This window comes from Homalodisca vitripennis, chromosome 1 (genome assembly GCF_021130785.1).
Source record: "Homalodisca vitripennis isolate AUS2020 chromosome 1, UT_GWSS_2.1, whole genome shotgun sequence".
Classification (NCBI taxonomy): Eukaryota; Metazoa; Arthropoda; class Insecta; order Hemiptera; family Cicadellidae; genus Homalodisca; species Homalodisca vitripennis.
The window spans coordinates 172,908,035-172,933,978 of NC_060207.1; the positions used below are offsets into that span (position 1 = coordinate 172,908,035).

At 33.4% G+C, this 25,944-nt stretch overlaps 1 protein-coding gene across 1 annotated transcript; it reads right to left on the reverse strand.

The window, feature by feature from the left end:
- Positions 1-7,322: 7,322 nt before the first annotated feature.
- Positions 7,323-12,975, reverse strand: LOC124355721 (cuticle protein 67-like). Its single transcript, XM_046806883.1, has 2 exons — positions 12,936-12,975; positions 7,323-7,977 (listed from the first exon to the last, which is right to left on the reverse strand). Exons 1-2 carry the CDS (start codon positions 12,942-12,944, stop codon positions 7,468-7,470), a joined length of 519 nt encoding a protein of 172 aa, XP_046662839.1. The 5' UTR covers positions 12,945-12,975; the 3' UTR covers positions 7,323-7,467.
- Positions 12,976-25,944: the final 12,969 nt, after the last annotated feature.

The following is a 25,944-nucleotide window of genomic DNA, read 5'->3' on the forward strand; positions in this document are numbered from 1 at the left end:
CACAGTTTGCACTGATTAACACAGTTTACTCTCTAGAATGTCTTTTCAACTTAAAGACTGTTGCTGTCGAAGGTAAAATATTTGTATTTTTTAATTCTCACATTTGTTAGAAGAAACGGTTTGGACGAGAATATCAAAGAATAACAGTAAGACATATTATCAATTAGGACTTAACTTCCTTTAAAAAGTTAGGACCACGAAAAACCAGACTTCACTCAAGAGACACATTTCATTCCAGAGATGTCCTGTGGACAGATAGAGGTACTCGCAGAAAAGAAAATTTTACGGCCTCAAGGCAGACAGAAGAGAAAAATCTACCAGCCTATTGAGTGACATATTTCATCGACGTTCAGTCAAATACCATGTGTAGCCATGCATCTTCATCGAACTAATTCTTGTCTATGTATGAGTAGTAATGAAGTTCACACAAAATTAAAAGTCTAATGATGAAATCTTTCTCGAGATATCCTTGTTACAGTTAGGCTATGTAAGGTTCAACCAAATTTCCATAATCAAACATGACGTTGCCTACGTAGAAGTTACGTTGTATGCCAAATTTCAAGTCCATAGCTCAATCTTTTCTTGAGATATGCAGCAGAAATCAGACACACATGCAGACAGACTAAAGATGAATTTTGAAAAAGTCCTAACCAAAATTTTAAGTTATAGCTCAATTATTTCTCGAGATACCACCCTGAGGCTGAAGCTAAGTATAATCTCATCTTGGGACATACGCCATCATCGAACTTAATTTTGAATACATATACATAAATTTATATAAAAGAGTGTGAAGAAATTGACAGAAAATAACGAAACTCTAACCAACAAATCTACCGAATAAACAATGTTAAATTTTTATATTGTTCATCTCAATCTATTTAAACATTTTTTTATTCTATGAAATTTTCATTCCCGTTATGGTTACCTATAACAGCAGTGTAAAAATGCTCGCATATGCTTAGCCAAATCGTAAGTATCATCATAGAACTCGGCTGTTCTTGTCAAATATGAAGGAAGCTTCGTGATTTTAGATCTACAGGTCTGTTAGTGTTTGAGATATAAAGGGTAACATACAGACAGAGACTAAATTTTTCCAGCCACTCAAGAGACAGGCCTTCTAATACTCAGTTAGTAATGTGACTTGTCCATATATAGAGTACTTCAAGCATATAAATCCTCAAGTTCAAATAATTAAGCCTTAATTAAGTAACGGTTCATTTATAGCTGCTTAAAGAAATAACGAAAGAAAAGGAAATCCACAAAATTTGCTAATAAAGCAAGTGGAAAAACGTCCGAGAAGTATTTAAGAACGTACCGTAGCAATTAAGTGTTGGTTAATACAAGAGTTCCACGTAAATCGCTTCATCGGCGACCCAGAAAACGACCGGTCTGACGACCTTGGTGTGGGCTCATGCTAATTGTGTGTGTGTGTGTGTGTGTGTGTGTGTGTGTGTGTGTGTGTGTGTGTGTGTGTGTGTGTGTGTGTGTGTGTGTGTGTGTGTGTGTCAATGTTCCACACGACCGCACTTATCTAGATCAGCGAGCAACTCCGATAATTAATTAGTAACCGATAACTCATTTCATTGCGCTTATTAAGTAACGTCATTGCACACCTTTGCTATCTTTAGGGTGTTATCTCGCGCACAAAGCGATTTATCTAATTAGTTGACAGTGTAAATTTACATTAGCCTGTTATTTACATAGGATGTCTGATTATTTAATTTCCTTTATAGTAAGGGGAGGAAAGAGAAACATGTTTTGTTGGAGGAAAAAATCTATTAGTCAGTGTTCTAATGTGATGTGAATCTAGATATTAGACGAAGAAACGGTATAAATGACATCACTGCGTAGGTTTTAGATGGACAGGAGACGAGTTCTCATAGACCATTTTTATTATGTCCACTCTACAAATGGCAGAAACCCAGCACGGACACCCCTATGAGTGCTGCCAACATTTCTAACCGAATAAAACATATTTATTCTGAAAATTCAGTATGAGAAAATTAACTTTATTCATTATTATCATATACAAGGTGAATAATTGATGGTTAAGTTCTGGCATAAAATTAAATGTTACCAGATGATTGTTAAACAAGCAACTGTAAAAAATTATCAGCTGTTATATGTTTTAAAACATGTTTAATTGATGATATATAACGTAAAATTTAAATTCACAGCCAGTTGCTTGTGCATGACAGCAGTTGTTTTCAACAGCTACCTGTTTTCACAATAACTGTTTAAACAAACTTACATTTAATTTTGACAGTACGTCTTTTGCTTGATTTAGTTTTCTGTTTTACTAACAAGTAACTAGGCAAAATAAAGAGAATATATAATTACATTTAACACTTTTAAAGTTACTGTTCTTAGCCATTTCTCGAAGTTTGGCGGTCTATTTTAGAAAATGATTAACTTATTTATGTTTGATTACTATTGTTTCATAAGTAAATAAATAATCATAAAAAAGTGTAACATAACATTTTATTTACTGTGTAGTTTAAATACATCACCATTGATACAATCATAAAATTATAAACGTGTTAATTACTAGATGATTGTTTCATACATTGAGGATTTGTGACATTTAACTTCAGGCCATTTGTGACACAGTATTTCACAGGCCAACTTTGTAATTTTACCGGCTGCTTAAAAACAATATAATATAAAAACACAAACTACTAGGCAGCCTTTTAAGATGTACATTTAGAATATATACTGACCTTATCCAACACTAACTACAATGTAGGAAGTAAAGAACAAACGGGAAGCAAGTGACACCTTGCAACTTTGACAATTACGTTCTCTGCAAATATGACTTTACAAAATTACGATGAGTCCATGGAAATTTTTATTAAACATTCTATAAAATTCGATGATTTCAGAATTAATACAGTATATATTGATGATGATTTTGGCAAAAAAAAAAAAAAAAAAAAAAAAACATTCAACGTTCACATGTCAAGCATTGTTTACATAATGTATGGCATTGTAATGATATGCCATACATTATGTAAATGAATATATGGGTATTTTACAAAGTTTCCATTATTCTCGAATTCATACTACTTACGTAACGAAGATTGTAAGGGCTGAGATTAGAATTGTTTCAATGAGCACCAATGAGAGAAATGTAATGTCTAAATAAAATCTCACTGAATTTATTTCATTACTTTCCAAGGTTGGTTCATTACTTTTCAGTTAATAGATAACACTTGATATAACTAAGCATTACAATCATTAACCAAGTTTAGTCTTTTTTTTTAGAAATTTCAGTAAGAAAAACAAGGAAATATCAATTGTGTCCTGGCTGGAGTAATTGTTACCAAAGAAACTCATACTTTAGGAAGGTATTAGTCAGAAGAGATAGGTACAATCATGTAGATGTACATGTAATTCACTTGCAACAATGTATTGATAACCACGGCCACCACTTATCTGATATTCTGTTTAAAAGAAAGTAGAAAAAACTTCCCATGTCATAGAATAAGTTAAAATGAATAAATTTGTTTTTTTTGGAAAAAACTGCGGTTTTTATTAGCATTTAAAAATAGGGATGTTATTTTGCCGCACCCTGTATAACAAACACCAGGTTACCTTCCTTCTAGCTGGTCAAGAGATCCTTGATCTTACCACACAGGACCTCCTCCTGCCAATAATTCAGGTCGTTACAGATAAACACATTGATCAACCGGGGACAAGGACATTTACTGCATGCCATAGCCGACAAACTAGAGAATGAATGGATAAAAACACAGGGTGTTTAAGTTATTGCGAAGAATTTCAATTGACCTAGACCGTGTTGCACTTAAAATCTCAGTCGCTTATGTAACGAAAATTAAAATAATTTTTTTACTTTCTGTGAGTATTAATTAATAGTTTCATTACTGGCATAAGATTTCAACCATTATCGAAAAAGAAATACTAAATAATAATAAACAATGTTTCCATAAATATTTTAAAGTAAGAGTGGTATTTTTATTCAGTCGTATAACCAACCAAACGTACCCTAATAATTACACGGTAGAGGTACTCCACACCACGTGTCATAATAGCCTTTGCTTAGGTTGTATGCAAAATATCAAATCTATAAGTAATTTCATTTCCGAAATGTCCTGCGGATAGATATGCAGACAACCATACAAACAATAAGTTAATACATAAATGACAAGTCATAGAACATATTATTGAATGAATAAAGTTTCTTGCAAAACTGGAAGTCTACATATGAAATCTTATTCAACATATCTTGCCAAACGATACATTCATAATTTTGTTCATTAAATTGGCTTTCATATAAGTTTTGTTATAATTAAGTTTAGACCCCAAGTTACAATAAAACTGTGTTGCATGTGTTGGGATAGTTAGGTTATATGGGTTATGTCGAATTTATTATGGGTGTATTGAATTTGTTTACAAAATTATTTTTTCTTATATTTACTCGTTGCTATCGTGGTTCTCCATAAGATCGTTGTAAAAATATTCGCAAACGCTCAGATAAACCCCATCGAATGACACGCATTATCATCAAACTCAGTGTTCCTCATATAGAAATGAAGTTTCCTTCAAAATTTCAAGTCTATAGATCAGTTCGTTTTCGAAATATCGTGCGGACAAACAGATAGACAAAAAACAGTCAGAAATGAATATGTGTTTATAATATTTATAAGAAAATTAAATATATAAAATAACAGAAGCACCGATAACCTATTTCAGTAAAAATATTCAAACGCTAGTAAAACCTTAGACAGTCTATTTAGGGACAAATCTTACCATACACCACACAGTAGAAAACACAGAAACTATTCTTGAATGAATGTGTTCTGTATTGACCTTATTATTAATTTATTTATTATAATGGTATAATACATTTATTTATTTCTTTATCGAGAAGCATACAGTACTATCAATACTTAATTTCAAATGAAATGGCCGCATGCTCGTACATTTGAAGGTCCAGTTGTGGGGCTAAAGTCGTGTGAAGATCGACTAGTATGTTGACTGGAAAATAAATGCTACTTTAAAGCCTGAAATTCTTTCTTCTTTTACGGCTGAAGGTGTTGATGCGGCTATATTGGTACAGCTAAAGCGATGTCACAAATATGGGCAACCCTATGGATGCCCAGGTGCGGCACATCACTAAACTCTAATGTCGAGATATTGGAGTGCAAGGATAGATCGATAAGTCTAATCTACTGTGGAGGACTGTTGGGTTTGATTGGGCTCCCTAATTGTTAGTGGCAGTTGCTATTCTGGAAATAAGAGCATGTCTGCTTTGGCTGAAGAGGCTGGTACAGAGTTGGCTTCCCTTTCCAAGGCGAAACGACTGAGACTGAGATGGTGCCCGCTATCCATCCTCAAGGATCTCGACAGGATGTGAAACCTACCCCTAACCTGAATATCCTGTTACTCCAGAAGCAGGTGCAAAGATCATTTTAGGACTAAGTGCAAAAAGAGATTTCTTTGCTTCTCGTCCTAAGAGAACAAACAAGTACCTTAGGGAAAATTGATGTTCCAGAACATTTTGCAGTAATGAACAGTAATGGAGGGATCTGACTGTCACCGATTCAACTGCATGAGTGGTTATACTTCCATTGGAAGCCCCAAGTTTGATAAAGTTCAGAATCAAGTAGTTCACGATTGTTATCTCTAAGAATACGCAGATATAGACTACATTTGAATGTTCAGTGTCAATCCGGTTGTCATATGCCAGTGCCATTTACACGTGAGAACTGTTGCCAACAAACTCCCGGTGGTTGCATCAAACAGCCACAGACTAGCAAGTGGTTAGAGAAATTCTCGTGTTAAGTGGTTAGCACGCTACGAATTTCCGTTGATCACGATCACTTAGCGTGGATTTTGGTCGTATATAATTTTAAATTTGTATAGTTTTTGATCTCGCGCCTCGGCTATTAGATAAATCACTAGGAGGGCCATCAGACCCAACTAACTGATTTTTATGTAGAACAAGATATCGACTAGAGCTGAGATTCTGTGAGCCAAGTAGTGGGGGCTGAGTAAATTAAAAGGGGTCATTATTTGGCCTTACTTATCATTCCTTTCCTTACCTTTTCTTATTCGGTTAATTTTGTGTTGCTGGCAATGTAAAAAAAACACTAGCCATCTTTAGTTGTAAACAAAACCAATTCAGGAGGACCCATTAGAAATACAGTTCGCAAATACTTTTTTACAACTCTTATAATATTGGGAGAACTAAACGTGTCTTTAAATATATCACTTATAAACCATTCTTCAATGGTTTACAACTGTCCCCGAATAAAAAATTGTTTGGCAAAGTTTTTTTGTCTGGTCACATAAAATTTGACTATGTAAGAAAACTTGTAGAATGTTTTCAACCTCTACTACCATCCGGGGTTGGAGTGAAATGAATAACGAGTTTTATAAATGGGGGCATTGATTAAAACTATCAGCTGATCTTGTCAGAGACTATGTTGGTGGACAGTATCAAACTCTTCCCGTCCAGACTTCAAGCCTTCCTGACTATGAAAGCGTGCATCGCAGGTCACATTGGAAGATACGGAGAGGACCAAGGATAGGATTTGACGTTGCCAACTTTGGGTAGCATAAAGCTGCTTAGCAATTTTTCAAAATTAACTTTATAACTGTATACTATACTTGGCATCACAGTATAGGATTCTACGATGCTGCTTACATACCGTATAGGTCTTTAACCAACAATTAACAAGTGTATTTAAATTACGAGCTAGAATATAACAGTATAAATTGTATAAAGTGGCTAATTATAGTTGTGTTTCTTTTTTTAAACCAAATAGCTCATATGATGGTTCAAATTAAGTGTGTGCACACATCTTTGGCAAGGCTAAATGAGATATTGAAGAATTTCCTTGTAGCTGTTGGAAATTATATTAGCCGAATTAAAAACATTATAGTCTGGATAGTAGGATTTCTAACTGTATATACTTTTTGTAACATATAACAATGGCAAATGATCTAAATCCTTTTATCCTTTCAAATCATCGATTGCAAATAGCAAACTTTAAACCTATAAGTCTACTTATAGGTGGTACTTTTATATTCCTCTTGGGCTAATGAAGTTACTCATGTTAGAATGTATGTTCTTTTATCTCATTCCAGAATTATCCCTGAGTTTAATTTCAATAGAGGCTAAACAATTGTGTCGGTTGGTTGTTGACAAAACCAATGTGTGCTCATAATAGTTTATAACATTAGGTACTTTCATAGCACTTTTGAAATTTTATTAAAATTAGGACTCTACTAGCAAACATAGGAGACCAAATAGATTTTCAAAGAGAGGAGTATTCGGTTGATTGAAAACAAATATGTTTAACGTAAAAATATATTTAAATAACCTTAATTCTATATGGAGCAGGTATGTGAATCTGAAATGGCACGTTGAGATGGTTGTTTGTGGGGACAGGTGGACGAGATGGGAGTGAGGAAGTGTAGGGGAGGGTATAGGGAGGCTGCTTAGTAGCCATAATGCACACCGTATCCATCAAAGGACAGATGAGCGACAGCGCTGGCAGGGGAGTAAGCGACTCCGAGGAGACCTCCGTGAGCGACGGCGGGGGCGGCGTAGGCAGCAGGAGCGTGGTAAGCGGGGGCGGCGTAAGCAGCAGGGGCGTGGTAGGCAGGGGCGGCGACGACGGCGGGAGCGTGGTAGGCGGGGGCGGCGTAGGCAGCAGGTGCGTGGTAGGCGGGGGCGGCGTAGGTGGCGTATCCGGGGTTGCTCACACGGACGTCGGACTTGCTGACGCTGGAGTAGGGGGTGTCGACGGTCTTGGTGAAGGTGGAGACCTGTCCCAGGTTACCGTGAGACCTCAGGATGTTGGCGGAGGATGAGGTGACGGCGGCGGGAGCGTGAGCGTAGGCGGGGGCATGAGCGTAGGCGGGGGCGGCGTATGCGGCAGGTGCGTAGGCAGGGCCAGACAGGTAAGCGCCGTTGGCGGCAGCCAGGGCAGCGGCGAGAACAACAAACTGCAACAATGAAGATACTATTATGCAAGTCCAAGGTGTAATGAATCAGCTACGTCCAAGGCTGCAATAAGAACAGCTTTCACTGGGCCAACTGAATTTTTAATTAATCACCTGATAACACTCGGTGTTAAATGCTTTAGTTACCAATTAGCATCTCGTTTAAATAAACTAAGCATTAACGTTGATAACACAAGTGGAATAAGAGCTTTACTTTTTGTGCAGCCGCTTCGAAATGAAGAAGCTTATTAAATTTATTTGATAATATTGATTTATTTGCTTATCTGTTACACTATTTGCCAGTCAGTGAGTGTAACGTTCTATGAGAATATTTACGCAAATATGGTTATAATGATGTATGATATTCTACACCGTAAGAGGCGATGTTAATAGTTATAGTTTTATGTTGAAACTTATTTAGTTTCAAAACGATAATATTCATTTTGAATTACCAAACGAACATAATTTGTATGATTGTGAAACCACAGTCAAACCACTCGTTGAAGTCTCAATGATTTTGGAAACTGATACCCTATAAATTATGGTATATTTTGACATCGTTTTATAATGTTCACCTGATTTTTTATATGTGACAACATGTTTGTAGTATTTTATTGTGTAAAATTAACTTATTTCAAGGCCTGTAAATTATAATTCAGTCTTGTATCACTTGCTATGGAAATAACAAATATTTTTCAAGAAGTGGAGATTTAAATTAACAAATGATCTTTCTGGTATTCAAGATACAACGATGAAAAACAATTACGCTAAATGTGATAAAGGGGGGTCAAGAGAAAGAATATCTTGAAATAATGTGGATTACAAATAGAGTATACGGCGGAATTGTTTACTGACTGTGAAATATCATTGGCAAATTCAAAGTGAAGATGCTTTTGAAGATCTAGATAACGTAAAATTGAAGATCGTGTGCTGCCACAATGTGTTTTGTGACATTTTAGTGTTTTATAAACGTAAAGATTGACCAGAGAGGAATTGCCATCGCAATCCCAATGGCAGAAGGACCCCGAAATCTTCAAACTAGAAACGAACTAGGCCATACTTTCTCCGCCCAGGATTGACGGTTGGTAGAATGGGTGACACAACCTTCACACACGCATGCTGGCAGTGACAAGCAGTTTAAAATAGACTAGGACTTGTCTTTAACTGTGGCACTGACAAAAATACGCTGTTTAAATTTTTAATTACATTTTTATTACCTCTTTTTAGGCCTATTGATTTCTATTATGTACCGTACGAATATTTTATTAAAAATATTCCACAACTCGTAACACTTACAACAGTTTACCAAATCCCATAGACATTTAACATCTTAAAAATTAATTTTTATACAAATGAGCCTTTATTATTTTTAAATCTTAAATATAACATCTTTAGTACAAACAGTGTGAGAAATAATAAAAATATGTGAAATATATTATTTATAATTTCTTGCGATTTTGTATACGTGTCTGTCGCTCCATCCCACAATACGAAAAGGATGTAGCAACCTAAATATCCATAAGATATGTTATAGACGATGATGGAGAGAATAAATATTTATTGGGGACAATCAATAAAACAATGCCCTAAAAATCTGTGCAAAATTGTGTATGAGTTTTGTGTGTAAGTAACTGAGATCTTAGAAATTTGTGTCTTTCAAGATTGGCAGGGCGGAGTTCTGAAGTCAGAGATCATACACGTGCCTTAGACTTCGAGAGTTATACGTAAGTAATACGAATGTTTGTGCACATTTTAATACCGAGATATGAGACTAGTGTTCAACCTTTGTAGGTAACGGGGCTGAGTCCTGAAATTGGAAAGCACAGCTTTTTCTAAGTGCTGTGTGAGGTAACATTGAGTGTTATAAAATCCATCAAATTTTTTGTAATTTCTAAGATTACAATTCAATGACCAGTAGAATGACCCTTGGAATCTGAGGGCAAAGTGTCTATATAAAACATTATGATATTTGGTTTTAGCGACACACAGTGAAAGAAACAAACTATTCGCTGATAGAATTACATGTAAGCCTAATTACCATAGGCCACTATAAGAGATTAGAAATTCAATATATTATTTTTCAATAAATAAATGTTTTCAAAGATAAATTTTAAAGTAGATTTCTGTTTTTATAATTAGTGATGAGTATTTACAATCTAAAATACAACATTGTTTAAAACTACTATTATCACTTTGAAACCTCTTTTTATGAAAACCTTCGAGGTTTAGCCTTAAAATCACAATGGGTTCAAATGTTATATGTTCCAGCGTTTAAACTAAAGTTTATTAGTTATTACCTCAATCAATATAAAAATGAAATTAGTATTTTAAAATGAAGCATTCTTCTAAGATGTTTACTTTAAAATAAAAATGTCTTTGTTACCAAAGAAAGAACCAATATATAAATGAGATATACCTATAAGATAAATAATTACTATTAATTTCTAATAAATATAGTAAAGAGTAATAAATGTAAAGTAATCGTATAACAGCAGCTTTAAACCGACGATTAATAGACTGTTATTTGAACATTGTCTCACATAGTGTATATGTAACTAACTTAGCAGCACTGAAAACGAAGAGACGATCTCAGAGAATATCCTGGATTGACAAAGTAAATATACACCATAATTATGTATGATCATAAAAATGTAAATACTACGAAAAAATATCTCTTCATTTTAAGTTGTCTGATGATTCTTGACAGTCTTAATTGAGGTGGTCAAATTTGGTTTGTTTAATAGAGTCTGACCTATTATTTATCCCTATAGAAGCTGTGTATAACAAATATCCACATAGATAATTTTATATGGGTTATTTAAATATTGAATAATGGTGTATGGTAGAAGCACAAAATAAAATTAGGTAGTATTATATTGCTGGTGTATTACACAACAGTGATATGAATGCATTTCCTATTCCGATAAACTATATGTATTTCAGTGAAAAGTCATAAGTTGGAGCAAGACCACATCTGTTGAACATTAATAGAAAGGCATAACAAAGTACCTTTGAACGCTCGCCAAACAGTGAATCACTGGAGCAGAGAAAGTGCAGCTATAACAGCTCCAGTTACGTAATAGTTCCAGTGACCTTGTCGTTGAGTCACTGAACTTACTTCTCGTTCTTTTTAGATCAATAACAAGATAGTTTTTGACGTACAAATTAATTATTTTTAGAGTAATAAAAATATTTTTATGTTACAACTTATTAAAAATATCTTATATGATTAAATGTGTAAATCTGTTTTCTATGCATTTGAAATTTTATTCTGCAACCACACCGTGGGTTGGGCGTAATTTAATATTGTAGTAATTACATAAAAATATTCTTATCAGCTTGATGATCCAGTTGGTAAGAATGGGTAAGTGCGTGAATTTCGAAACCTTTTTATTTACCCACATTTTCAACATTTCTCCCCAAAATCCAGAATCTGGCAATTCCCCGCTTTTTATCATCAACACAAAATCATTTTCTATCTCCAATTTCAAATTAAAGTGCTATGTTTTTACTTGTAATGCTATGAAATAATTTTTAAATTAGTTTAAAACCAATTAATTTGTAAAACTACTTAGTGGGGTTTTAATTTTCTATTAAACATAGTGACTTTAAATCATGAAGTTGGTTGGAGCTGTCATCACTGGATTGAAAAATTGGTATTTAGTTGTTAAAAACGTCGCAAAGACGATACCCTTTGGAATATCTTTACTTTTCTGGTATTTTTTTGAACTCTCAACAAATATACCAGTTTAAAAATGAAAATCGGGGTTTGGATTAGTTTTTCTTACACATTGGAGTTTTGGTTCAGTTTGTAAGATGTTGTTTGAAACTCGTAAGATAAAATCGTATTTAGGGCAAATGCATACCTCTAAATGTCAATATTTTGAGGCAACATTTTCAGTAAATATTTGGGAATGTGTGTGTTTTTAAGTGAACTATATCTGAGTAAAACATTATTAACACTAATATTTCTATAGTCAGGTATACACTCACATAAACATAACTGTCGTAATTACGATCATATTACTTCTACAGGTCTAAGACATAATTCGCTTATGACCTTTCTTTATAACTATTTTAGTAGTATCTATTTTAGAGACCTGTCTTTGTTATTAACAAATTCCTCGCGTGATAATGTTTGTTTCCCTAAGAATAATTCGTATATTTTTATTTCCCAGTAAAAAGTAAGCATTAACACCAAACTACAATATTAATCTAAAGCCCAATAACCCAATAAGCCCAAAATAATAAAATTGGATTGTTTTTATTTGTTTTAATTATTAAAATGAAAATGTAAATATTTAAGTTATGGCAAAGTGTTCAGTATAAAATAATACAATGGGTTAAAAATAAAATAATGTATTTTTATATTACGGAACATGCTGTTTTTGTAAAAATAATATTCGTTGTAACTTCCTCACTAAGAACTAAACAGTATTAAACAATACGTGTGGGTGGAAGTATCCAATCAAATGATTTTTTCTAATGTAAGTAAACTTTATGTAACCTTGAAAGTTCATCAGATTTGCAGTTTTAAAAATATTTGAAGCATAATAAACACAATTTGAACTTTTATATGAATTGTTTTGATTAATTCCTTTCTTATCAAAATATAACGCCCCAGCATTTGTTATATAACGATCTGATCATTGTGAAAAAGAATTCAAAGAAACTCACATAGAATATTTAAAGAAACATGTAAAAAACGATTAAAATTAAATTTTAAACTTATTTTAAATAGATTATTTTGAAAGTTAGTTTAGTGACAGTCTACAATACTTCCAGTAGATAACTTTTTTTATTTACGTTAAATGTGACTCAAAAGGAATCCAAAGATTGTTTTACTGTGTCCAAAATTAATGTAGAAATGTAATCTGAGTATTCAACAATAAAAAAATCAAAGAAATCGGTATTTACATATTGAAAACGTTTTGAAAGTGTGAATTTGTTGGAGAGCTTACCTTGTACATGGTGGCGGGGGTCTAGCTCGAGGTCTGAGTCAAGTGGCGATTGTCGAGGGTGCTGCCGCTATATACTAGAGACCCCACCCAGACCGGGCAGCCACTTGCCCAACACCGTGTTGAAACTTGCGCTTCCTAGTTCCCGGGCCACTGTCCAGTATTCGCCCCTAGGTTCTCACTTGTGGGGTTGTCCTCACTGCTACCGGCTTGCTTTCAGTGTCTCCCCCCTTGTTCTTGCAATAACTAGTCGGATGCGATGTTAGATCAAAGTATTCAGTGGTTTTGCAATTTTTTCATATTTCCAGAAAGATAGGTTTTAAGTTTGAAAAGTAACATTTGTAACGTTTCTATGTAAGATCAAAAAGGGCTCAACTGGTACGAATTCAAAACCTTTAGGCTCACCAACCACAAGATTCAGGAGGATTCCGTTGCAGTTCATAAGAATGGTACATTGACTCTAACGTCACTAGTCATGTCATCTGGTTCTTTAAAGCTTCTAGAGTGTAAGAACAAATACAAACTGTTGATAATATCATTCTTAACTTCCATTAATGTGAGAAACTTACGTGAACTTTCATTGCATTGTGCCTTTAAAATTCTGAGTGGTTTGAAATAAATTAACAGAATTAGGAATGCATTAATACAAGTATAGTAACTTTATTTAAGTAATTTCATCTTCAACTTGTGAACAAGCGGTTTTGTACGCTACTAATATATAAAATATAAAACCTGTTTTTATGTTAATATAGAGCGTTTGTCATCTTTTTAATTTAAAAATGAATCGTAGTATATAAACACTAAATAGCTATTTAATGAAACAGTTCCTATGATATAACTAACAATACTTGTAATTTACTAACTTCTATAATAATCTTAATGTACTTAACATTTTTTGATATGAATTTTCCACTTTTATTTCATTGTCCAATATATCTTTAACCTTAAAAAAGTTAATAAACGTGTGCGATAAATGCGAAAGATTTGCTTAGAAATTTATTAATTATAAAACTTATCTAGATAACTTAGGATTATTTGCAATCTCAAAGTGTCCCAAAAATCACTTATTTGGTAATGTTTTTCCTTTTTAAGTTAAATTAGTATATTTAGTAACAGAGTAATATTCATACCATAATGGTTTAACTCGGCAACTTTATATTCCTATCGTTTAGTAACCAATCTACAAATAAAGTTAATACAATGAAATTGTCTCTTCAATTGTCTCAATGTCTCTTTGTCTCAAATGTGTATCATATTTCGACATGGTTGTCTTCCAGCCCTAGAGCATGTAGTGAATTTTGCAAGTTGGCAGGTATGTCCTTTTGTATAGTATAAAAATCAGAGTCATTGAAATCATAGGAAACAAATAAAACAAAGTTTCCAAATAAAGTGTTATCTAGTAAGACTACTATGTTTCTGTTTTAATTTTAAACATGTATTTGTGGCTTCAGAAGTTTATTTTCATGAATTTCCACAGTAACAAAATGTTCGAATACTACCAATGTTCAGGTAATCACACACACAGGGAAGTTTTCCACCATCAATGAAATACCGGTTCAGTTCACCTCGTTTGTTCCTCGGCTAACGATAAGTTGTTCGTACGTATACAATCCTCACCAACTGTTACAACTCTTCTATTTTCTATACACAAAATAACTTGCTCTCGATATACCGATACTCTCCGGCCTTTGCCTGTTCCCAGTACTGTGAGTAACCAAAAACTTAAAAATGAAAAATTTACGAATTGAGCTTCATAGCTAAAAAACGACGTATTTTAACATTACATACTGGTACTATCCCATTAATATTGGATTACGTTGTAGGCCTGTTATACTTCTTTTAGCTAGAAAAAATAGGTGCCTTATTCTAATTTAGTAATTTCCTTATTTTTGAAGATGGATAATTCCTCGCATAAAAAGTTCCACATTTCTAATGTCATGTCTATCTAATACTTTTGAGTTAAAGTTGCAGTATATTGGTTGCTCGTTATCCCTTCAAATACCAAATGTTTGACCCGAGCGAAATCATTCTCCAGTGAGAGTGGGCTGATAACTACCAGTCGCCGAGGTATGTAGTATGACCTACTAAGTCAAGAGATGTTTGTTGTAACATAAAAACTTGCCTCAAACCGCATGGGGCGATTGTTTCGGCCGGTTGCATCACCGGATGTTATCTAACGGTGTCAAATTCATGTTCCTAACAGGCTATAGCTTTCCGCAAGTTTCGGAACTCTCTAAAGCTGCTAAACCAATTCATGTGGAAAATCAGCAACTAGATACTACTGAATATTCCGATTGCGGAAACTGGAGAGTGGTCGTTGTAGAGGAAGAAGGGACATACGTCTGAGAAGCTAAATACGGGTAATAGTACTCCTCAGCCAATACTTCGAAAATTATACTTCAAAATTAAAATATAGTAGAAGTTATAGGGATGGTTTTGTTGGAAAATGAAGAACAAAGGAACTAAATTATAAAATAAATACCTTTGGTCTAAACTATAACCACCGACTTTTGATCCCCCTTTCAGGTTGCCTCTTACGCCACATGATGGTTACGTCGGGAGTTATCTATATACGCCCGTTCCACTCCAGCACAGGGGCTTTTCATACCTTTGGAGTAATTAATAAAATTGAGAGGCTCAAAAAAGCTTTTGAGTACATTTACGTTTTGAGATTACCACGAGGTAGAAAAAGCTGTTGAACACCTAAGCTGATAGGAAATTTATAATAGGAAAGATGGAAAAGGGGTTGCTCAGCAAGCAAATAGATTAACAACGAATACTACCTACACAAGCGACGCATTCTGATAAGCTACGCAGCAGACAGTTAATAAGGAGTTTTATATACCCATTTACAGTTTCCAACTAAATAACTGGGCTTGTAAAATGACCACTGAACCAAACAGAAAAAGAGATCTATAATCTTAAACTGGTATGGTCTCTCGATTTCATCTCATAGGAAGCTCTCTACATTTCTCCTGCCAGTTACTGAGAAGTTCCATCTGCAAAGCTATACATGACAGATTAATTATTTTTTAAAGGATCATCCTGCCAAGCAAGAAACTTGAAGACAAAAAGAGATATCCCATTAAAATCAACTGACAGGTTTCTGAAGCTCCAACGTCCTAATCATCAACAAGCGTTGACCGATACAACAATGTAAAATCCCTTGTTATTTCTACTCAATATTATAAATATTATATCGAGAACTTAATCAAGTTCTCTAAATCACCATAGTGAACTGAGTATGCGATCAGATGTTATATTTGGATAACTCTGGTTTTTTCGGGTAGCCCAGCAATGATTGAGCATCATAGAGTTGTGCCAATTATTTACTTTGTCACCCACTCAAGTAATACCCAGCCAGTACTCCGGCGGGGTTTCTCGACAATATATTTACAAAGTTTTATCTCAAAGATATTCTCAGTATTATGTAAGAGTACAATTAATGTTTTTATACTTAACAAACAAAAACTGTGAAATAATGGTTTGAAATCAAATTTCTTATTAAGTAAACAAATAGTGTAAGGTGTTTGTTTACTGGTACTTTTATACAAGTATAATCTTAACTTGTGTTATACTTCTAAAAATGCAGGTGTTTAAAAATCTTAGAATCACTATTAATCATTGTTTACATTTTTAAATGTCATGTTAAAATTAACTGTTTAAAAAACATTTCATTAGTTTTTTGTTACTACGTTTTAAACCCACGTAATAATTCATAAAGGTTATTATATAAATAATATTGATAGTAGAACTCTGGATCTCAATAATCTGAAAATGATATTTTAAATAAATTCTGTTTATGATACTTAGGGTGTATAATTTTATTTATTTACTATAGATCTAATCCTTTTCTATTGTACTTTTAAATAATCACATTTGGCTCACCCTATATGAGGAATGTTACAGAACTCTCTATCAATATTTCTAGTCATTGCTCAACTGAAATCAACTACGGGCACAAACTTGTTCCTAGAACATTATGTTTGCCTTTTAGGACACTTCGATATATATATATATATATATATATATATATATATATATATTTGATTTTTAAATAGTACTTTATAACGTTCTTTGTGGCATACTTCCAGCAAGGAGTTTCATAATATTATATTCATTCAATTAATAGATTTATTAAAAATATATTGGTAACTATCGGTATTGCTTTTTGTATGATAACTCAAAAGATGCAACTTTACAGGTTCCAGTGAATGGGAAATTTAAATTAAGTTTATAATACTTTTAGAACATTTGGACAAATATGCACCTCAAATATTTGTATAGACACGCTGACCGAAACATATCGTTCAGTAATAAAATTCCTGCTAATAATAAACAGATATATAATTACAATCAAATAGCACCTTGAAAAGTATGTCCCCAAAATGTTACAGTGTTTAAAATATATCATTCTAACCACTCGGTAGTCACGTGAGTATAGATAATATCATTCTCCATAAATATTCTAATTTCTTGTGGAAGGACACCTCGTATGTCTTGACCCAGTATCTCGGCCCGGAGGTGCCAAACTGTGCGTGTGAATGATAGAGACGGTGACATTTTGATAGGACACTCACAGCCGGTCTGGGTCACAGCCAGCAGAGCAATAAATGTCCTTGGCCTTTCCTGCCACGCCGCGCCACTGATTGCTTCAATTCCTTTCTAATTTCCAGAATAGCAACGATGTGTTGAACTGCAACAATGCAACTGTTAAACGCTCGATGTCTGATTCACAAACGTTGTTACAGTTTTATAGATTTCTTGCAACTGGTTGTATAGTACCAGATTTTGTTGGTTTTGAATTTTTTCATCACGAATTTCGTATTTTTATAGAATAATTATTTTTAAAACTGCTTTAACTAATCAGGAGCTAGAAAATAAAATCTTCGATCTGTAATTTTTAAGTCAAAGATGAACTCAAAGATTAAGTTCTCAAAGCAGTTGGTTGGTTTTACAATCCTTGTTTTTCAAATCTGTTAATTTAAATTTTATGCTATATGTAACAAAAGTGGCTATGGTTTAAGTAGTGAAGAACATATCAATATCGTAGTATCTGAATTAAATTGGTGTGGGCATTTAATAGGTTTTTCGTAATTGAAATACAATTGTTAATCAAGACCAGTTGGACATGCAGGAGAAAATATGCTTATAGGGTAGTATTCTGACACAAATGAATTAACATACTTTAAAGATATAGATTAGAACAAATGTATTTGATTATTTGAGTTGTCAGGCGTAAGATTATAGTCAACCACAGGATTTAAGGATCTGTACTGAAACTAAATCCTTTGTTTAATTGGTAACAAAAATTAGTTACTGAATCAGGCAAGATGCCATTTATTTTTAATAACAAGAATATATACTCACATTTGCCTTAAGACACATTTTTAAAAGAAATCATAATTTTTTGTTCTATATTAAAAACAACATATCTACTAAGGGAATAACAATTAATATACAATTTTTCAGTTATGCCACAACATAAACGTATGTAATTCGTGTATAGCTAAATATTAGATTTTAAGAAAACACTATCCCATCATTCTTTGAATGCTTTAATTTAAAAAAATTAACACATAATTAACACTTCATGTTAGTTATTGGACAAATATTTAAGAACAATAAAGAATGCAAAAAGTGTATAACCTCCTTTCATGTCATTTTGTTGAGGATTGCAAGACATCTACCCTTAAAATGTTTTACATTATTTTTTATTAGAACATACATACATGAAACCAATTATATATCTATATTAAAAACTATGGTAACTGTTTAATGATGTTGATTATAAGAGTGGATCTCTGAAGGTTGAGGGTATCCGGACCTCAAGAGGGGTGAAGCTGGTGCTACAACGGGGGAATAGTATCCAGGAGATGGAAGGGGTCCGCTGAAAATGTGTGGTGGAAACACCGTATCAAGAGGAGACTGTGATAGAGAGTTTAGAAATGCCAGGGGATTTGGTAGTTGAATGGTTGAAGGTTGTAAATAGGGATTATTTGGAGGAGTAGGTGTATTTCGATAAGTTGGGAGATTGTTGGGGACAAGACTAGGGAAAGGTTGAGGTTGAGCGTGAGAGTTGAGGGCGGAAGACATGGCTGACGGGTTGCTGTAATTAGGAGGCCGTGGGAAAGGAGAGGATGCTACCGGAGGTTCATGTACAGAGTATCCAGCGAATTGAGGAATCATTCCGTGATTGTGAACTTGGGTCGCACTACTGGAAGAGCTGGAGTGAGGGGTCTCCACGGTATGAGAGGAAGCTGTCACCGGACCATGGGAATGAGATGTAATGGAAGATACAGCGCCATGGTTGCTGTGCTCTACCGAAGAGTAAGGGATGGCGGGCACAGCTGGGCTCATAGGGTGTGGTGCAGTCAGATCACATTGGGCTGCAGTTATCACAGAAGTTACGATGAAAATAATCTAAAAATCAAATTACAAACCTATTAAGATTCAAAATAATAACTTCATTCACATCCATATTTGTCTGTAAGGTTTCAATGAGCTGGACTTGGGAGAAATGAATTCTTAAGCAAACCAATGTTGCCTGAGCGAGTCCCACGTTATGTAAACATGATATAATGCAAATTATTTAGACACTTCACAAAAAATAAGTTTGAGATTTAGCTCGTTTTTTTCGATAGACTCAGCTAGTTTGGAAATTTCTTCATTGCCTCATCCTTGCTTGAAGAAACCAATTTATTTAAAATTAATAACTGAGATGGCCTTTGAAAACTTTGAATAGCCGCCATCTTACAACCTTATGAGGTATCAAAAGATTTATAGGAATAAAAGTTATCATAAATGCAGATTTTGAATTTTAGCTCCATCCCACCCTCCACTGACACTGTCACAGACTTGACTCCTGGATCTAGAGCTCACACTTTAATATTAATAATTGTTTATACCTGATGAAATGTCATAAGTATCTTAATTACGTCTCATATAGTTTCGCGGATCATGTCTCTACTAATTATTACTGATTAGGAAATCGGTTATGCAAGAGTGTCTGATGTTCCTTTGTTAAAACCCAACTGAGAGGAGGCGTATTAAATAATGCTAATTTCATATATTATGTATAGAATTTTAAGTGCATGATTTTATAATGCAATTCACATGTTTGTCATACAAATATTATTGTTTAAATCATATAAAAGGCAAAAGCGAAGGCTTAAGAGAAGCTTTAGTGAAAAGATCTAGAGATATGTTCCAAAAGAACAATGCCAAAAACTTTGAAGAAATAATCCATTTGAAAGATACGATCAGGAAGTATCTAATCGCTATTTCTTGTATCTGTATATTTTTTGAATATTTTGAACGATGAAGTAACGCTAGTAACCAATAAATTATTAAAAAACTACAATTTTTATTTGGATACTTATTAGTCCATTGATTGATTTTATTTCCAATTTACAAACAAAGTAACAAATATTAATCTAAAAATGGTTCCTAAGATTTTCCCCCACATGGGCATTTGCCTGTGTTTAGGGGAAAAGAGTTTCAGTCTGTACTAACTGCAACAAAGTAATTACGCTCAAACTTAAACTGTAAGAAGGGAATAAACTATCATATTACTAAAGTTTCATTGACAAATAAAATTACATCTTTAGAATAATATACAGGGTGATTCACGAAGATATGCAAAAACTCATTCTAAGTGTAAAAATAATAAAAAAAGTTTATACAAATATGGGTCCGGAAATACTTCATTAGCGAGTTACGGCTAGGGAAAGACCTCGCCCGGATTTCAGCTCGCCATGTAAAACGAGGTCGTCCTGAAATTTAGTTAAGGTAGATTAAGTGGTGAATTCAATAGTTTCTTATGGTTTTTGATCTGAAAAATCGAATAAAACAGGTACCAGGACTATACATTTAGTATTTTTTTTTTTTTTTTTTTTTTTTTTTTTTTTTTTTTTTTTTTAGAAAACCAGTGTCAAATGCTAAAAATTAAGCGAAAAAAACACATTTCTCATCTTTGGACACCCATAACTTTGGAAGTTCACCAAGAAACAGATAAAAAAGTTTTAATTGAACTTGTAATCATTTTTATTCTGAACAAAATTCTGTAAACAAAGTACGCAAAAATAAATACATATTATATATAATAGGTTAGTAACCTGATTTACTATTTGAGCACCTGAACAAAATGATGTTAAGTTGCATATTCATATTTTCAATTATCAGTGTCGATAGTAAATACTGATTAATTTAGACTCTTCTTTTCGTGAGTAATTTATTGTACTTATAACAACGAACGATTGGTATTCGTTGGTAAACCCAAACCGATAACCTGGTCTTTTATTGAAGTTAATAAACCCTAAGTACACAGTTAAGGACAAAATATATGAAACATTTCCAAATAATGTAAATTGTGTATGCTCTTGCCGCCTTCAAATTTGAAGCCTATTATTAGGCATAAGTCTGAGACTAAGCTGTGTGTAAGATGTTACTGTAGTTTAACAAAATAGAGAGCATGATTATCAACAGTAAAGTGTGGATTTGTTACATCGTTAAAAATTACAACTTAAAAAAAATATAGTTGATGAAATGGTTATAAACACATTTGTACACATATATCCTAATTCAGTACACAGCGCATGTAGTTTATTGGTGTAGCTAAGAGCATATAACGTAAGGACTTACCGAGGAGACCATGATGGAGGCACTGTAAGGCACACCGGGTTCTCTCCTATATATGAAGTGTTCCGCCTGCAGGTATGTCCCCCGCTGTCTTCTTCAATAGTCAAATCTGCCATTGCTTTCACTATCAGTGACTTGACTGAAACCTTTTGCATCAGCAGTCTCTTCAAGTTCCATAAAAATTCCATTAAAGCCCTAAGCATAAGGAGAAAAAAGGAGTATCGTGTGATGGATAAACTTCACTACATTAACCATCTCCACAAAACCTATATATGAATATAATACTAATAATCAAGCACTGCAAGCTATTATTACAAAAGAATAAGTTTTTTTGGATTGGGTAGAACACTCAATGCATTGGAAATATTTTGCTAAGGCTGACAAACCGGAAGGTTACCCCCATATTATCTTTGGTAATAAATCAACTCCACCGGAAAAATTTAATCCTTAAAATTCTCATGGTAGTATTGAAAAACTACGGCAGCATTGTTGGTTCTCGACATTTTAGTTCTTGAGACTAAATTTCAAGAAGTTCAACTTTAAAATTGAATTTGAATGTTATAAAAAGTAGTATCTTATTCTGATACATTATTATAATTCCCTGCTGAGTACAATTATATTAAATTGGAAAACCCAACGTATATTTATATATTCTAGTTAATCAATCGATCGTATCATTATCCGGTTGTTATGATTGCTCTGCATGTATTAATAATTTCTCTCAAATACCATATTTTTGTGAAGACTGAAGAACTACAATTAATTTACGTCTTTAATTCACATCGGGTCCATACAGTTACAACAATTTATACTTATAAAAACCAAGTTGGTTTTGTGTGTTTACTATACACACGAATAATTCATGGTTTTGTAATTTATAATATATATATATATATATATATATATATATATATATAAACAAAAAAACTCTCAAATGAAAATTTTGAATTTTGGACAGTGTAGTTTTAGTTTTTACAACTAAATAAGATTCCATTTTATAAAACCATTTTAAATTTATTGTTTCTAAAATAAATTGCAACTGTAAAATACTTTAACAGGTTAAAAGTTTCAAACACTTAGGTGTTTTAATAGATGAGAAATTAGAATGGAAAGACCACATTGAACAACTATTGAAAAGTTTAAAGAATAATCCACGAAAATTGTATTATCTAAGAAATTTCTGTGGAGTAAACATGCTAAGATGTCCATATTATGCTTTAGTTCTTTCCAAATTACAGCATGGAATATATTGTGGGGGGGGGGGGGGACTTAACAAAACTAATAAAGAATGTTAAGATATTACAAAACGTTTTTATTCGAATTATATTGAACAATAATAAGCGAAAGCCAGTGTTTTCCATTGTATCTACAAGTAAAGGCTTTACCTTACCGGTTCAGCACCTGCTTTGTGTTGAACACGTTTACAAATTTTGTACATTAGAAGTGGTAACAATGATACAGAATTATTACGTCACAACTATTGTGCAAGAATTAGATAAGTAAATATGGGTAGAAAACCAAAATATAAAAAAAAGTACTTTAAGATCAATATATTTTTCTTGGGCTAGGAGTTCTAAATAAGTTACCACGACACATTTAAAAAAGCAAATCATTAGAGATAGTTAAAATTGTTACAAAAAGTGGTTACTTTTACGAATACGAAAACATAATGCAATGATAAAATATCCTACAATAAACTAAAAATACTGTAAATTTTTTAGAGCTCTGTTTAGGTTATAAGTGGTCTTGTTTATAACTTATTTTAGTAATATCAAATAGGATTGGGTGAATGTTGACTACAAAACATTGTAAGTTTTGTTTTTAACTATTTAATTTTAGCTGTGCTAAGAGTTGGATTTGTTATTTGTTGTTGTTATATATTTGTTTGTATTAATCATTGCTATTTTGGAACGGGTTTTTTAAATACATTTTTTGGGGTAAACTATATGTATTTGTGTTTTTATGATTTATATTGTCGTTGGTATAACTTTAGTCATAATTTATGTTCTATTACTGCTTATGTAAAAAAGAGTAATACCGCATAAGTCCAATATATTTTTTTGTGAAGTGTATAAAAGGCGGATTCTTATATTTTAACTTTTTGTTCAGCATTGCTAACCTTCATAAATGGTTAAAGAAAGAGAGTATTTTTCATAATTGCAAACTGTAAAACTTGTATGATTTTGAAATGGAAATAAATCATTATTATATAAGTGTTACTACTTTTGTGGACATAGTATGTTTCAAGTAAATTTTAAGTTGTTTAGTTTTTTAGATGAAGTGCAATTTTGATATGAATATGAGATAACAACAAATATTTTCTAGACGTAGTTAGAAGAGTTAAAAAAAGGAATTGTTTGCGTGGCCAATAAGAATAACCAGAGATGGGACGCTCGACTGTGTTATAACTACATACAATTTTATGTAAGATACACTAAATTAGGAAAATGCTGAAACGATCTTAAAATTATAAAAATGTAAGTATATTGACAACTGTTGTTCCAGACCATTTAAATACCTATTCAAAATGTCACTCATATTGAACTGAGCAGTTTATTTTTTACTGAAACATGTCTCATTCCTAAGATACCAAGTAACAGTTTATTTTCAGTATTCACACTATAAGCCCAGGTAAAGCATTGTGTACCTTACTGAGCTTTTGAGCTTTAAAAATGATAAGGTACACATACACATTCTGTACAGTGTTCTCAAACAATACAGTGTAAGAAATACAATTTATCTCGTTGGACTTCTAATTTAGCCTCCACTCCCTACTCATAATTACAACTTAATTCATTTTGAACTTAATTGAGGCTTACTGTGGAAGTAACTAACGCTTAAGCTTTGCAACCACTGATCATGTTTCGCAATTGTGTTTCTTCCAAAGAATTATTATATGCAGAGAAGATATTTCAGCTTCCCGATTTCCTAATAACAGACTAAAACTTCATCCGTTTTTCAGATTCTGGTTGGAATTAAGATATGTTGTTAAATGTTATTGGATCACTCATTTTATTTGCGCTATATAAATTTTAATTTATCTAGTGTATACATACATTCGATTGGAAATTGAATAGTCTATAGCAGTGAATGTTATTACATAATTTTATTGCGTAAGTCTAACCCAAGGTGTTGTGTTTATACTCATAATTCTCTGATTCTGATAAAATAATATAGGCATGAGCTAAATTTTCAACTTTTTATTAGTCCAATGATTTAAGACTCGTTGATTGTAACAAATCGTACGATTGGCTCGACAAGCTCAGATACTGTATGTACAGAGCGGGAGCGGCGGGCGACAGCAGGTGTCCGAGGGCGTGACGGTTGCCAGTGGGTCACAGGGCCTAGAGGTTCACGGCTCCCACCGAGCCCGCCCTGCAGTCATAGAACCGGTTAGGTAATCCTATGACTCGCGAGACCGGCTGGAATTGCCGCTGCACTTATTGTCATACAAGAATGCCAGAGGAGCAAGATACGACGTGTTTAGCCTGAAATGTTGCATTTATTTTCACTCAAGAATATCAGAGGGGCGGGATACCCGTGCTCAATCTGCAACGTTGCATTTATTGTCACACAAGAATGTCAGAGGAGTGACTTAACCCGTGTTTAGTCTGCAATGTTGCATTTATTGTCACACAAGAATGTCAGAGGAGTGACTTAACCCGTGTTTAGTCTGCAATGTTGCATTTATTATCACACAAGAATGCCAGAGGAGCGGGATACTCCGTGCTCAATCTGCAACGTTGCATTTATTGTCACACAAGAATGTCAGAAGAGCGGGATACCCCGTGCTCAATCTGAAACGTGGCATTTATTGTCACACAAGAATGTCAGAGGAGCGGGATACCCCGTGTTTTGTCTGCAAAATTGCATTTATTGTCTAGTCACCAAAGAATGCCAGAGGAGTGGGAAACAGAGAGTTAAGTCTGCAAAGTTGCTATAAATTTGGTCTATTCTAGCATCTAGCTATCTAGTTGGATGTTTTACGGATGTGCTACGTGAAGTTGTATAGTTATTATATCTATAAACTGAGATGTGTTAGATTTAAATAAATACTGCAAAAATACTTTTCACTATGACAGTAAAGGAAATACGAGCACTTTAGAGAAGAATTACAGAAAAATATAAATAAAAAAAGACACTTTGCGCTTTGTATATTTCACGCAACTGCATATACATAGCCCCCTCTATCGGAAACCTAAACAAAACATAAAAAGTTAACGTTGAAAATATGTCAATGCTGATGACTGGGTTATTTTTTGCCTAGGACAGTTCCTAAATAAATATACTTACACTCTATGGGATTATAGTGCTATTCTCGACTGCTATTCAAGGCAAGACATACTCAATGAAATCCATGAAAAATATCGGA